Source organism: Trichoderma breve, chromosome 4, assembly GCF_028502605.1.
Source record: "Trichoderma breve strain T069 chromosome 4, whole genome shotgun sequence".
Taxonomy (NCBI): Eukaryota; Fungi; Ascomycota; class Sordariomycetes; order Hypocreales; family Hypocreaceae; genus Trichoderma; species Trichoderma breve.
Window position 1 is genome coordinate 420,971 of NC_079235.1, and position 11,620 is coordinate 432,590.

The 11,620-nt window shown below is 48.6% G+C and overlaps 4 protein-coding genes across 4 annotated transcripts; 3 read left to right on the forward strand and 1 right to left on the reverse strand.

Annotated features, from left to right (window-relative positions):
* Positions 1-1,052: 1,052 nt before the first annotated feature.
* On the forward strand, positions 1,053-2,564 carry T069G_06443 (uncharacterized protein; the record flags this gene model as incomplete). Its single annotated transcript, XM_056173653.1, has 2 exons — positions 1,053-1,217; positions 1,284-2,564. 2 exons carry the CDS (start codon positions 1,053-1,055, stop codon positions 2,562-2,564), a joined length of 1,446 nt encoding a protein of 481 aa, XP_056027232.1.
* Positions 2,565-6,390: 3,826 nt separating this feature from the next.
* T069G_06444 (zinc-binding dehydrogenase domain-containing protein) lies at positions 6,391-7,722 on the forward strand (the record flags this gene model as incomplete). The annotated part of the gene is made up of 3 exons (XM_056173654.1): positions 6,391-6,667; positions 6,755-7,384; positions 7,457-7,722. 3 exons carry the CDS (start codon positions 6,391-6,393, stop codon positions 7,720-7,722), a joined length of 1,173 nt encoding a protein of 390 aa, XP_056027233.1.
* A 1,302-nt stretch (positions 7,723-9,024) lies between these two features.
* On the forward strand, positions 9,025-9,390 carry T069G_06445 (uncharacterized protein; the record flags this gene model as incomplete). Its single annotated transcript, XM_056173655.1, has 1 exon — positions 9,025-9,390. One exon carries the CDS (start codon positions 9,025-9,027, stop codon positions 9,388-9,390), a length of 366 nt encoding a protein of 121 aa, XP_056027234.1.
* A 1,031-nt stretch (positions 9,391-10,421) lies between these two features.
* T069G_06446 (fungal chitosanase of glycosyl hydrolase group 75 domain-containing protein) lies at positions 10,422-11,620 on the reverse strand (the record flags this gene model as incomplete). The annotated part of the gene is made up of 3 exons (XM_056173656.1): positions 10,422-10,988; positions 11,053-11,384; positions 11,455-11,620. The coding sequence occupies 3 exons, from the start codon at positions 11,618-11,620 to the stop codon at positions 10,422-10,424; spliced, it is 1,065 nt and encodes a 354-aa protein (XP_056027235.1).

Sequence of the window (11,620 nt, forward strand, 5' to 3'; positions counted from 1 at the left end):
GTGCTGATGCTATTGTTTGTTGCTCGAGACAATTCCCAAATCGATGAGACCGCCATCTTAGTCTTTATAGAACTTTCTCAGACACCCAACTCTCTCAAACAACTTGGTTTGGTCATCCTTCAACATAATCAATATTATTTTTCATCATGGAGTTTTCAGCATCGATTATTCATCCATCGTATAGTCCTTAGCTGATTAATGTCAATGAATCGCCGGAAAGAATGCCTTCTTGGGGCATACATGACATCTCCGCGGAGTGCCTATAAGCACCCTTGAGTGTACATACCGTAAACTGCTAGGGCCATCTCCCCTGCTCCACGTCGCCGCCGAGTGTGGCTTACGGCAGTAGATCCGGCTTTTGGTTCCATCTGACGTCTTAGAAGGCCTTCTAGTCTAGTCGAATCCCACCGAATACCGAGTCCTGCTTACTAACATAGGAGATTGCCGGCTATCTCGCTTCGATCGACTAACTCGATAGTACAACAACGAGCGCTGTCGCACCCTTACTCAGTTGAAGAGCCAGCATCGTGAACATGACAGAGAAACGAAGGAGACGTACGGGCTGCCTTACTTGTCGTGCACGGCATGTCAAGTGTGACGAGAGGAAACCAGAATGCGAACGTTGTGAAGCTGGGAATATCGAATGTGCGGGTTATCTTCCGAAGAGGCAAGTTCAAGTACGCGAGCCGCAGCGTCGCAGTCATCGTCGTGGGGCTTCTTCAGCTCTGAACAGCGCACAATCTCTTTCTCCAGACTCTCCATCTTGTTCATCGTCAATTGGAGAAGGATTGAATTATTCTCAGCAACTTTTCCGCAACGATGGCCTCCCTCTCATTGGATTGCCTAGCAATCCACGTCCCTCTCAACGGCCACTCGCCGGGGCACGAGAGGTATTGGCCTATCACCAGTACCTATTCCGCACATTGCCAATCTTGTTCCCAGCAGAGCACTTATGGTTCTGGAGAGATCGTCTGTGTGAGGAAGCATGGGGAATTGAGTACCTCTACATGATGTTTTCTTCCCTTGGAAGTATGCATCGCGCCGTGTTAATGATGTCGATGCCCGGAGAGAACGACCAAGATCGTGGGCTTGACACGAAAGTAATCGCCATTCAAGCGTACACATTTGCTCTCCAGGAATTAAGTCGCAATTTTGAGGAGGCAAAGAAGACAAAGGATATTCTCATTGCGACGCTGATACTGATGGCCTATTTTGAGGTACGAAAGCCAGTTCATTTAAGATCTCTATTCGGTAATGTTGTATCTGATAACATCGGCGAGAAGTGTTTCGCAGGTAACATAACAGCAGCATGCGGTCATATACATTCAGCGAACCACTACTTCGAGATGTATAAAAGCAGTGCATCACATTCTCAAACTCTTGGTGTCCCTGCTTTAGACTGCCTCGACACAGCTCTTCAGGGGCTCGGTTGGACACGATTCATGGCACTCCCACTTCAAAACAAAATTCCCTCAACACGACAAGCATTGGCATGTGATGAAGCCTGTGCTACGCCGTCGTCTCTAAGACAGAGTCTCCTCAATCTCTTAGCTGAGTCAGGATTGGAGGATCTCATTTGGAATTTAGTTCCACGATATTCTAAGTCGATGGCATTAACCAAGCTTCACTGGTTGCAACAAAAGCTACGAGCGTGGAGAAACTCCAACAAGTCAATTCTACTGCCTTTAACATCAGACACAGCCGAAGCAGGCGAAGAAAATCCTGAAATACAGACATTTACGATCCCGCCTCTCCTCCACAAGACGACAACACCATACAACGCATCTGCAATTCTATGCAGTTTTCTTTTTGGCCGCACATTCTGGTTGCTATCAATACTTGAAGGTGGGCAAAATACAGAGGCGTACAAGCATCTAGCATATCTGTATTTCTACGAAACTATGCAGTTTGCAGCAACAGAAGGGGCATTCAAGACAGCATTGCCAAGTAGCAACGGCTCGCAAAGTCCAGTTCTTTTACTATGTGAAGATGTTGAAAACGGCACCTTGCCTATGCTTTACATAGTTGGCCAATGCAGTCCTCAGCCATCGTGGCTCCTTTGGATCGCACAACTGATGAAACACGTCGGACGACAAGGTCTATATAACGGCCTCGTCTACGCAACCAGTCTCGAAACATGGCACTCCTTTGAAATCAGCAACAGCCTCCTGAGGCAAGATTCACTAGAGCAGTACCCAAGTCCTGCATTACGGACCATCTCAGTGCTCATTCCCGACGCGGTTGGAAACCACTTCATTACATATTACGCCAAGCCAGCGGGAATAGACGGGTTATTGATGAGCAATGATGGCCTAATGTACTATCTGCTTGGCCACACTCACATAACACATCGACCTGCGGATGGCCAGATCGAGCAGGATACTCATATCTATCATCAGCAAGGATTAGGAATGGAGTTATTCACGCCTGATTGGCTTCAGAGCCGGCCAATCTGTCTCGACTGGCGACAGCGGTCGCTACAAGTAGAATTTGAGCTGGACCGTATACTACAAGACCACATCAATGGGGGACAGCTTTTGGTACCTGTAAAATATGACCAATAGCATTACTTACTCAGATATCTCAAAGAGACAAGTCGAGATTCCAAAAAGGCGTAGAAGCAACAAGTTGGTTGGAAGCGTTCGAATACTAAATTCAAGGCACACTTGAGCCATGCAAAGTATACAATTGATTCTAGATGCTTTTTCTTTCTTTTTTTCTTTAAAAAAAAAAAATAGTACCGTTGAATTATTGCTATTTCTCTCTATCCATGGCGAATTCCAGGCCAAGGAACATTCCATCCATCACTGCAACACGTGACTCTCTGCTTCATATTAGATGAAGCTACCGCCGAATCTATCAGTTATCTCACAGAAGCTCAGGATGTCCATCGTCCTCGGAGAAGCATAATACAAAGATGTAAAACTGTAAGCCATGACCACATTCCCTAGAAACAAAACCACTCAAGCTAACGGGAACGAGCCCCCACCAGCAATCTCATTAAGCCGATGGCATGGATTATCATGTGCTAACTGTTATAAGGGGCTCTATCGGATACTCCATCGGATAGTCTATCGGATAGTCTACTGCGCAATATCTTGCAGCTGTTGGTGAGGTGAGGTGGTGAAAGGGACATAGTGCAGCTGACAAATAACAAGACTTGGTAAATGCCGATGGATGTTTTGCATATTTGTAATGGTAACGCAACATGTCTCGAATCCATCTTGCTAACTATATACGTATGAACCAATTATTAATGTACATTTATTTGGAATTATTCATGACTCGTTATAGGTGAAAAAAGCTAGTCCACGAAAATCCTCAGCCTGATAAATTTGTATTCCCCCATCCCAGTTGCTGCAAGTGAAATCCCGCCTTCTCCCTACATGCGGATGAAAGACCAAAGGATTCAACAATTTCGAGACAAAATGCAATCTGTACACAAGCTCCCGCATTCAGTTCTGTTTCGCCCTCCTCTTTAGCCAACTCCGCAATTCTAAACAGAAGAGAAGCATAGAGCTGTTGTTCCCCTATGAGGCGATCTTCGCAAGACTCAAGGTTCTCTCCAAATGCAACATGTTCAACTAGGATTCTAGCGGAATAGAACAACGCCTCTGGCATCGCTGTGCAAAAGTCACCGCCCCCATCGATCCATGTGTTACACTCAAGGCAATCGTCTGCCTCATCATCTTCATCGGGACATTCGTTCATCCTTCGACTGGTTTCATGGGCAAGAAGAATGCTCTGTATGTACCGCTCTTTGTATACACTTAACTCAGCAGAAAGCTCTTCCACGGAAACAGCAGGTTTTGTATGAATGGAGGAGTTGCTGTCGAGTCCTCCGGACTTCAGAAGATTTGGAAGCACCAAAAGGATATCAATGAGCTTATCCATGTCATTTTTTCCAGATACTGCAAAAGGAATGGTGCGCCATTCTTCGGATGCTAATGCTGACAATCTTCGGTTTCGAAACGACGAAAACGCCTATTAAACAGAATCAGCTCATTGTCCAAGGAAACAAAAACTAGGCAAGATCTATTACCTCGAGCAATCGTAAAGAGCGAAACAGCAGATGCAATCCACCAGCCTGACAGCTTTCTGGGCCTCGTAGCTGAAGTAGGCTGGTAACTCCGTGTAAGTGTTTCAGCCAACTCGCGGTCGAGGATGGACTAATGAGCTCAAAGTACAGGAGCATCATTGATGTAAAGACCTCCTGATCATCAGGTATGTAGGGAGAACTAGGAGAATTCAGATAAGGGGTAAGTCTAGAGCGTTGGCTTCGTAGAGCGGCAACGTAGCAATGCTCGGCTGCACGTAGAGCAGCTGCATTTTGAGCTACTCTGCCATGGTACGCCGTTGCCGCGGCTCGTATTGATTGTCTGATTGGAGCGTCTCCGCTATTCAGGAATTCATGTAGGTGATTCATCCATGACTGGTGAGGACCACAGCCGGAGCTAGGTTTGGCAAACGAATCGATAAAGGTTGTCAGAAATAATTGGTCAAATGCCGGAGCAACTGAGGGCTGATATATAGTTGGAGATTCGCCCGCAGTTCTTCGTGCACATTCGAATTGTCTAATTGCCGCACTGGTTATCGGGACTTGTTGATACGTAGGTGCAACCTGTATCTGCAGTTTCTTTTCGGCCTTTGGGCCGCGTTCCGTTTGCACCGCATGGACAAAGATTGTGCCCGTCTGTGGCCCCGGACAAGGCCGTCGCATACGTTGGCACTGGGAGCACTGAGGCAGTTTCTCATCACACTTGCGACGGCGTCAATAAGTTAGCCAATGAGTCGCAAAACAAAAGCTCGATGCGTCGGGACGGTTCCACCTTGACTTTTCGTTGCAAGCAACGAGCACAGCCCTTGCTACGGCTCACTGAGCGAACCATCCTAGAAATTACTGGACCGACGGCGACTGAGTCAGTTGAGAAGCTGCCTGTCGAGAAGAATTGACGGCCGCAGCTGGAGTTGCTATGATCCCAGATGGGCAATTTTTGCGAAGTGCTGCTTGTGCCCTTAATGAGTAGGCAGAGCTTTGATCTTTAAATTGGAGAGGCCGGGCCGAGTACCGAGTAAGTAAGTATACCGACGAGATGGGGATGCAAATGCGCTTCACGAGCTACGGCCTTCGTGCTTACTAAAAGGAAAACAAGATAATTGGCAATGCCCACTCTCTAAGGTTATAGTAGATTCAAGGCTCTTGTTTGAAGCATCCCATGCTTACTGTGGCGCAAGTGTATAGTAAGCCTTTAATTCATCCAAAGGGGTGAGGTTTCTTCTCATCGTTTGTTCCAAGCGAAGAGAAGTCACGGGTCGGGGATAATTTGAAGTTTTCGGAGTAAGGTGGAGGTGAGACGACTAGGAGCTAGCGGAATACGACCAGTTAGGACCAGCGCCGGCTTCAATCCCGGTTAGTGATTCCGAAGTTATCAACTCTCAACTCATCATAACTAGACAAAGTTGAGAATAAGGAGAGGCTAACGTTACAAGCATTACGTCTTTGAGAACTAATAGAAAAGATATCTCTATTCTAGAAAAGAGAAACTAGCAAAGAGAAAAGACCCAATCCTACATGGCGTTGAAAGTACAAGCGTACAAGCACTCTTTCGGAATCGCGTTGATTCCACTCTTTAAGCTATCAGCCTTACCTCAACCTTTCCATCGCTAACCGCATCAAACCATCAACATATTAGCTTTGGATCAAGAAGCTTGAAAGCCTCAAAGGGAGCTCGAAAGAATAGCTATAACTGGAAGTTGTAACTGGAGCTTGATGCGCAAAAGACTTTTCGATCGAATCCGAATCCGGATACCGTACAGATAGCCTCGGCCACACTCGCCTTGCGCCGTCCTGCGCCATCCTCACTATTCAGAGTCTAAAACGACAGGGCTATGTCATAATGCTCAGATTTTTCTCAAATGACATGCTTCATTAGAAATGCAATTCATTTTGAATTATCAAGCAATTCGCATAGCGCTTACTCGTGAGGCATTTTGCATCAACTTGTTTTATCGTGTTTTCACGATTTGCAGCAAAAATCCTGCATATTGAGTCTGCGATTGGTGTTGTTTGCAATAACAGTTTGAAGATGGTGCTAACACTGAGGCTTACAAATGAGGCTTTCGAGCGAATCCTATTAAATAGAGAAGATCACGAATTAGTAGTTTCACTCCGCGTTCAGAGGAGGAAGAAACAAAGCATTTCCTTTTACGGCAAAACACCCCGTGTGGTCCTTCACCATTCTAATCAGCAATATTCAGTCGTCTCCTTTATTTGACCATCACCCCGCGGCAGCTTTGTCGACTTATTCTAAGTAATCTTCACTATTAGATACTGTTTTGTTTGTTTGTTTGTTCTTTGAGTTTGACTAATTGCCAAAACTAGCCAGCAAGATGAAGGCCCTCGTTCTTACTCCCGCAACCAAAGATGTCTCTGTTCAAGAGCTTCCCATTCCTGAGCCTCGTAATGGCGAAGTCCTCATTCACGTCCATGCCGTGGCTCTCAACCCAGTGGACGCCATCTATGCCGTGCATCCTATTGCAGAACAAGAGCAACGTATCATTGGAACCGATTTCGCCGGTGTCATAGCTGCCGTTGGGCCTGATCTGGGGTCCTCGTCCGATCTCCGCGCCAAAGTCGGTGCGCGTGTGGCAGGATTCCACCAGGGCGGTAAGTCACTGTTCATATTAGACCACATGCTGTTTCGAATGATGCAGTGAGATGTGTATATATATGCTGACGATCGTCTGCGTAAAGCTTGCTCCGTAAATGATCGCCCTGGAGCTTTTGCCGAGTACATCACCGCCCCGTATGACCTGCTATGGTCGGTGCCGGACAGCATGTCGCTTGAGGCTGCTTCTGGTATTAGCATGTGTGGATTGACAGCTGCTCAAGGAGTCTTTCCTCGTCTCGGTTTCCCGTGTCCATTTGATGGCCAAGTCAATTCTTCAACGGGTAACGCAAGTGATATTACCAATGTGCTCATCTATAGCGCATCTACCTCTCTCGGCTTATACGCCGCCCAGCTGGTTCAGCTTGCAGCTCGTGCTTCCGGCCGCAAGATCCGTCTTATCGGCACAGCGAGCCCTTCTAAGCATGATTTCCTTCGCCAGGCGCCATATAATTATGATGTCCTAGTTGACTACCGTGACCCCAATTGGGTTGAAAAGGTGAAAGAAGCCACTGAGGGCAAGGGTATCGACCGTGCTGTGGATAGCATTTCGGAGGGTGAATCCGTGTACAGCGTTCACAGCACCTTGAATGACAATGCAAAGATGGCTGTGTTTCGCGGGCCCAAGGGCGGCCAATATGACCCATCAGAGTTGCGCGTGAAGCCCATTTACGGCGCCGTGTGGGAAGGATTGGGCCATGAGATTGGGTATAACGGTACGTCAAGAAGAAATCTAGCAACCCTACTCACATGATATCACCATTCCATGTCGCTAACACGCATTATAGGGGCGATTATTGCCGCTAACCCCGAGGCTCGCGTATTTGCTACAAAGTTCTTCAACTTCTTGAGCACGGCAGCGGCGGATGGCAAAGTGAAACTGGAGCCCAACCCTGTGCGACTTATGCCTGGAGGACTAGAGAGAATTGTTCCAGATGGCTTTGTGCTCTTGGGCAGCGGGATGGTGTCACAGAGATCGAGCGCAAGCCGTAATGAGGACTATATGCGGCCTATCAGTGGAGAGAAGATGGTGTACAAAATCCTTGACGAATAAGCGGTCCTTTTCAGCGTCTATCTGTGATAAGCTAGAAATGCCAAGACGATATCCTCAGTTTAACCTCATTAACAATTGCGATCCTACGTGGAATACTTGTGTTGTGGCGTGTCATGATGCTGATTCTCCCCGTTCCATGTACCGTTGTCGCCTCACTCGCTCAGGCATTCAGCCTTTTCTGCGGGCCCATTAGGAAAGGAAGCTGCCGGGCCTAGGAATATTATAGTAGGTGAAGACAAATGAATACAGTAACAAATATTGATACAGGATGCCAAGTAGGGAGTAGCTCAAGAGCGGATAGCCAAGGTCGCCATGTGTCTATTGCGCCATCCGACCTGCCTCTCTGATATACCTATCTCGGCCATACCTGATAAGTCTCTCACTATCCCCGCATAGTCCATGTAAGACATACGCTTCTATCGTTGTATTCGCTCTCTGGATAGGCTTAGCAATGAAAGCGGGGCCTCTGCTCTCGGCCTTGTTTGCTTCGTGTCTATTTGGTGTCTTCCATATACGGTAGTTGCTCGAACTGGTCGGATGCTGATCGATCATCCAGGGGACGGGACAGCCCACCACTAAGAAGCACGGCTCAGGCACATGAGCAATCAAGGTACCGATCGGGCCTACGAAATGCTCCATATTGTCAAGTATATCACTGTATGTATTTTGCCGCTCAAAGCGTTAGGTGCCTTACATTAATGATGTAACTAAAGTTCTTAGAGGTTCATGCGCATGGGTACATGAATCGCCAATAGTTTGCGGCTATACCATCACCAAAACACCAACCCAGACGCTCCGTGACCTTAACCACCCTTCTGATGCCGCCGATCAACTCGTTACAACGGCTCATCAGAGCTCACCTGAGTCTCAACCTCTCCATCCACCTCATTCCTTGCTTTCTTACTGCTCATTTTCATGCTCCAAACAGCAGCTTAGCATCGGCAAGCTTCCAGAACAGGGCAAATTAGGCTTTAGCGCCTGACCACACAATACAATATCCACCTGCCTGATTGGGCGGCGTATCGGCACATCTTTCGGTCAAAATGCATATTATACGCATCCTGCGCGAACCTGCTTGGAGCAGGAGATAAACCTGGGGTATGAGCAGTCGAATGAGGTGCTCTGACGGAAAGCTTGGCTCGGAGGCACTTTGTTGGATATATAGGAGGCGAGGCGTCACTCCCCAGACTCGTCCTGGATCTGCCCCGGATTTTGCATTGCGCTCGCACTTGAACTGAACTTCTACACACCAAAGGCTTACATCAAACCCTTGCAACTTCACCTCTTCACCCAGAAGTCATCATGAAGACCGCCGCTTTCATCGCCGTCGCCCTCTCCGGCCTTGCCCTCGCTGCCCCCAGCATGAAGCGCGCTGGCACCGAGTGGAAGGACCTGACCGACCTCAAGTACGCCAACTCGGTCCCCGTCTCTATTGCAAAGGGCGACCGTACCGCCGTCAAGACCGCCGAGAAGCGCGCCGCTGATGTCGCTGCCGCCGTCCCCGTCAAGGACCTCCGCAATCTCAAGTACTCCCACGACATGCCCATTGCGAAGAAGCCCGCCTCCAAGCGCGCTGCTGATGTCGCTGCCGCCGTCCCCGTCAAGGACCTCCGCAACCTCAAGTACTCCCACGACATGCCCATTGCGAAGAAGCCCGCCTCCGCATAAGCGAGCCTCAACCTCTTGCGATGTGAGGAGCTTCCTTCTTGTATATAAACTTTTTTGATGGTTTGTGGCAAGCTTTCCCTAATTAAGTTGTTGTTGTGTGCTTGGACTAACATACGACTTGTAGACGCAACCACATTCTTACGCCTGCGTATCGGGCTGTTGAAATACTTTGTCGTCGCCAGTTGTACATATTGTTCTTGGCGATGATGTCGATGCGCTAGATGTGGATGTATATATGACTCGCTATGTATATATGAAATGCACGATTTTACTCTGCCAGAGTGCTTATATGCCTCTTTATTCCATGCCGAGTCTCTGTGATTTGATGTACTGTTTCCAACCGTTGAATGAAACACATGTTATTTAGTCCCATCTCGTAGCAGTCATGTCCTGGAAATGCCCGCTGATTAAGACAGTAGGGTCGGTCTGAGAATACATATCCGGAACGTGATCCGACATTTGGTCGAGCCGGCGCCCCAAGCAATGTGGGCATTGTTTCGTTTTGTAAAGGGGTTAATGCCTCACAACAGCCAATGAAGTTGTTACTCTAAAAGCCAAGCTGAAACTACTACGGCATTGCCGCTGTATTACTGCACAGCTTTGCAAAGTCTTTTTATACTGACCGACTCTGTAGATTCTCATCGAGTCCGGTTTGTTTATGGGGCGCACTACTCTAGTAAGTCGGGGAGCATGTCACCAATATGCAACCAATAATAGGCTCTTTAGAGCTTAAACAAAGAAAAGACCGAGAATCACAGTAGGAAGACAATGAGAGTGTTCAGCAACATATGTATAACCATTGAAACCCACGCTATTCCGCAACGCTGTCATAAAGCTATGTACAATTGACGGCTAATACAACCGCCTATATACAAAATATATAAAGTAAACATCATTCGTGCCTTGAACAAATGCATCGTACTCATAACAGGCAGTGTCATTGTCGATGAAGAGCCAGCCTCAGCCCATCAGACGCTGAAACACCAGCTCCACAGACACCACCTCTTAAACTCCATGCCAGTGCCGCGGAATTAATTGTTCGGGTCAACGGCGCACACCTTTTTAATGCAAGCCAACTCATCAGAACAATCATCATCGCTACTGCAAGAGGCACCAGCGCAGTGGCCGGCCCACGAACAGGAAGGGGGAGGAGGAGGAGGAGGAGAAGTAGACCCACTGGTGCCACACTTGCCGCTGTTGCAAGTCAAGTCATCAGAGCAATCATCATCGCTGCCGCAAGAGGCTCCGGCACAGTGGCCAGACCAGGAGCAGGTAGGCTGAGAGCCGGAAGGCTTGGTGGAGGAGGCGGGAGGGGGAGGAGTAGAGCCACCAGTGCTGCCAATACGGGCAACGAGCTGGTCACCGAGAGAGCCCAGAGAGGACTCGAAGGCACTGAAGGAGCTGGCAGCCCAGTTGGCACCGTTGGCACCGGGAACGGCATCATTTCCGGTGAAGGCAATGTACAGAACGTCGTTGGGGTCGTGGGCAGCGTTGCCGTTGACAGCGTTGCCGTAACAGGCGCGGCCGAGAGAGTCAGAGACCTCACCGACCAGAGGAGGGCCGTCATCACCGTTGGTGTCACCCCAGACGCCGTAGAACTAATAGCAGTGTTAGTATTGATACGCTGTTTCTGAATTGCACTTGAATTCTTGAGATACTCACCATCTGGTTGCCGCAAACAACAGCAACAATGGACAGAGGCTGGACGTTAACAGACCGGGGGTCAAAGGTGACGTAGCCGCTCTTGCTGCCCTCGTTACCGAGAACGACGAAAGAGTGAATGTAGGCGTTGAGGTCTTTGATACCCTTCTTGTAGCCGGCGACGGTTCCCTGGAATGAGGTCTGGCCCTGAGTATCCTCAGAGCTGTCGCAGCTGCCGTCACCAGTGCCGAGAGCACCGTCGCAGTCAATGTCCATGTTGACCAAGTTGCCACCAGTGCCCTGGAGGTACATGATGCGGTAGTCGCTCAAGTGGTCACCGCAGTAGGAGAAGTCTGAGATTCATATTAGTTACCTCTTGAACGAAGCATCTTTCGACCTTTTTCTTCCTCTTTTACTACTTACTCTTGGAGTCGCCCTCCTGGCTGTAGAAGCCACCCTTGAGGATGTTCTTGCACGTGCCCTGAGCACGGATCGAGTTGTACAGACTCTGGACATTGGCGGGAATCTGGCGAGCCAGAGCGGGCGAGGCCGCAAGGGCAGCGAGCAAGAGAGCGTCGAAGCTGCGCAT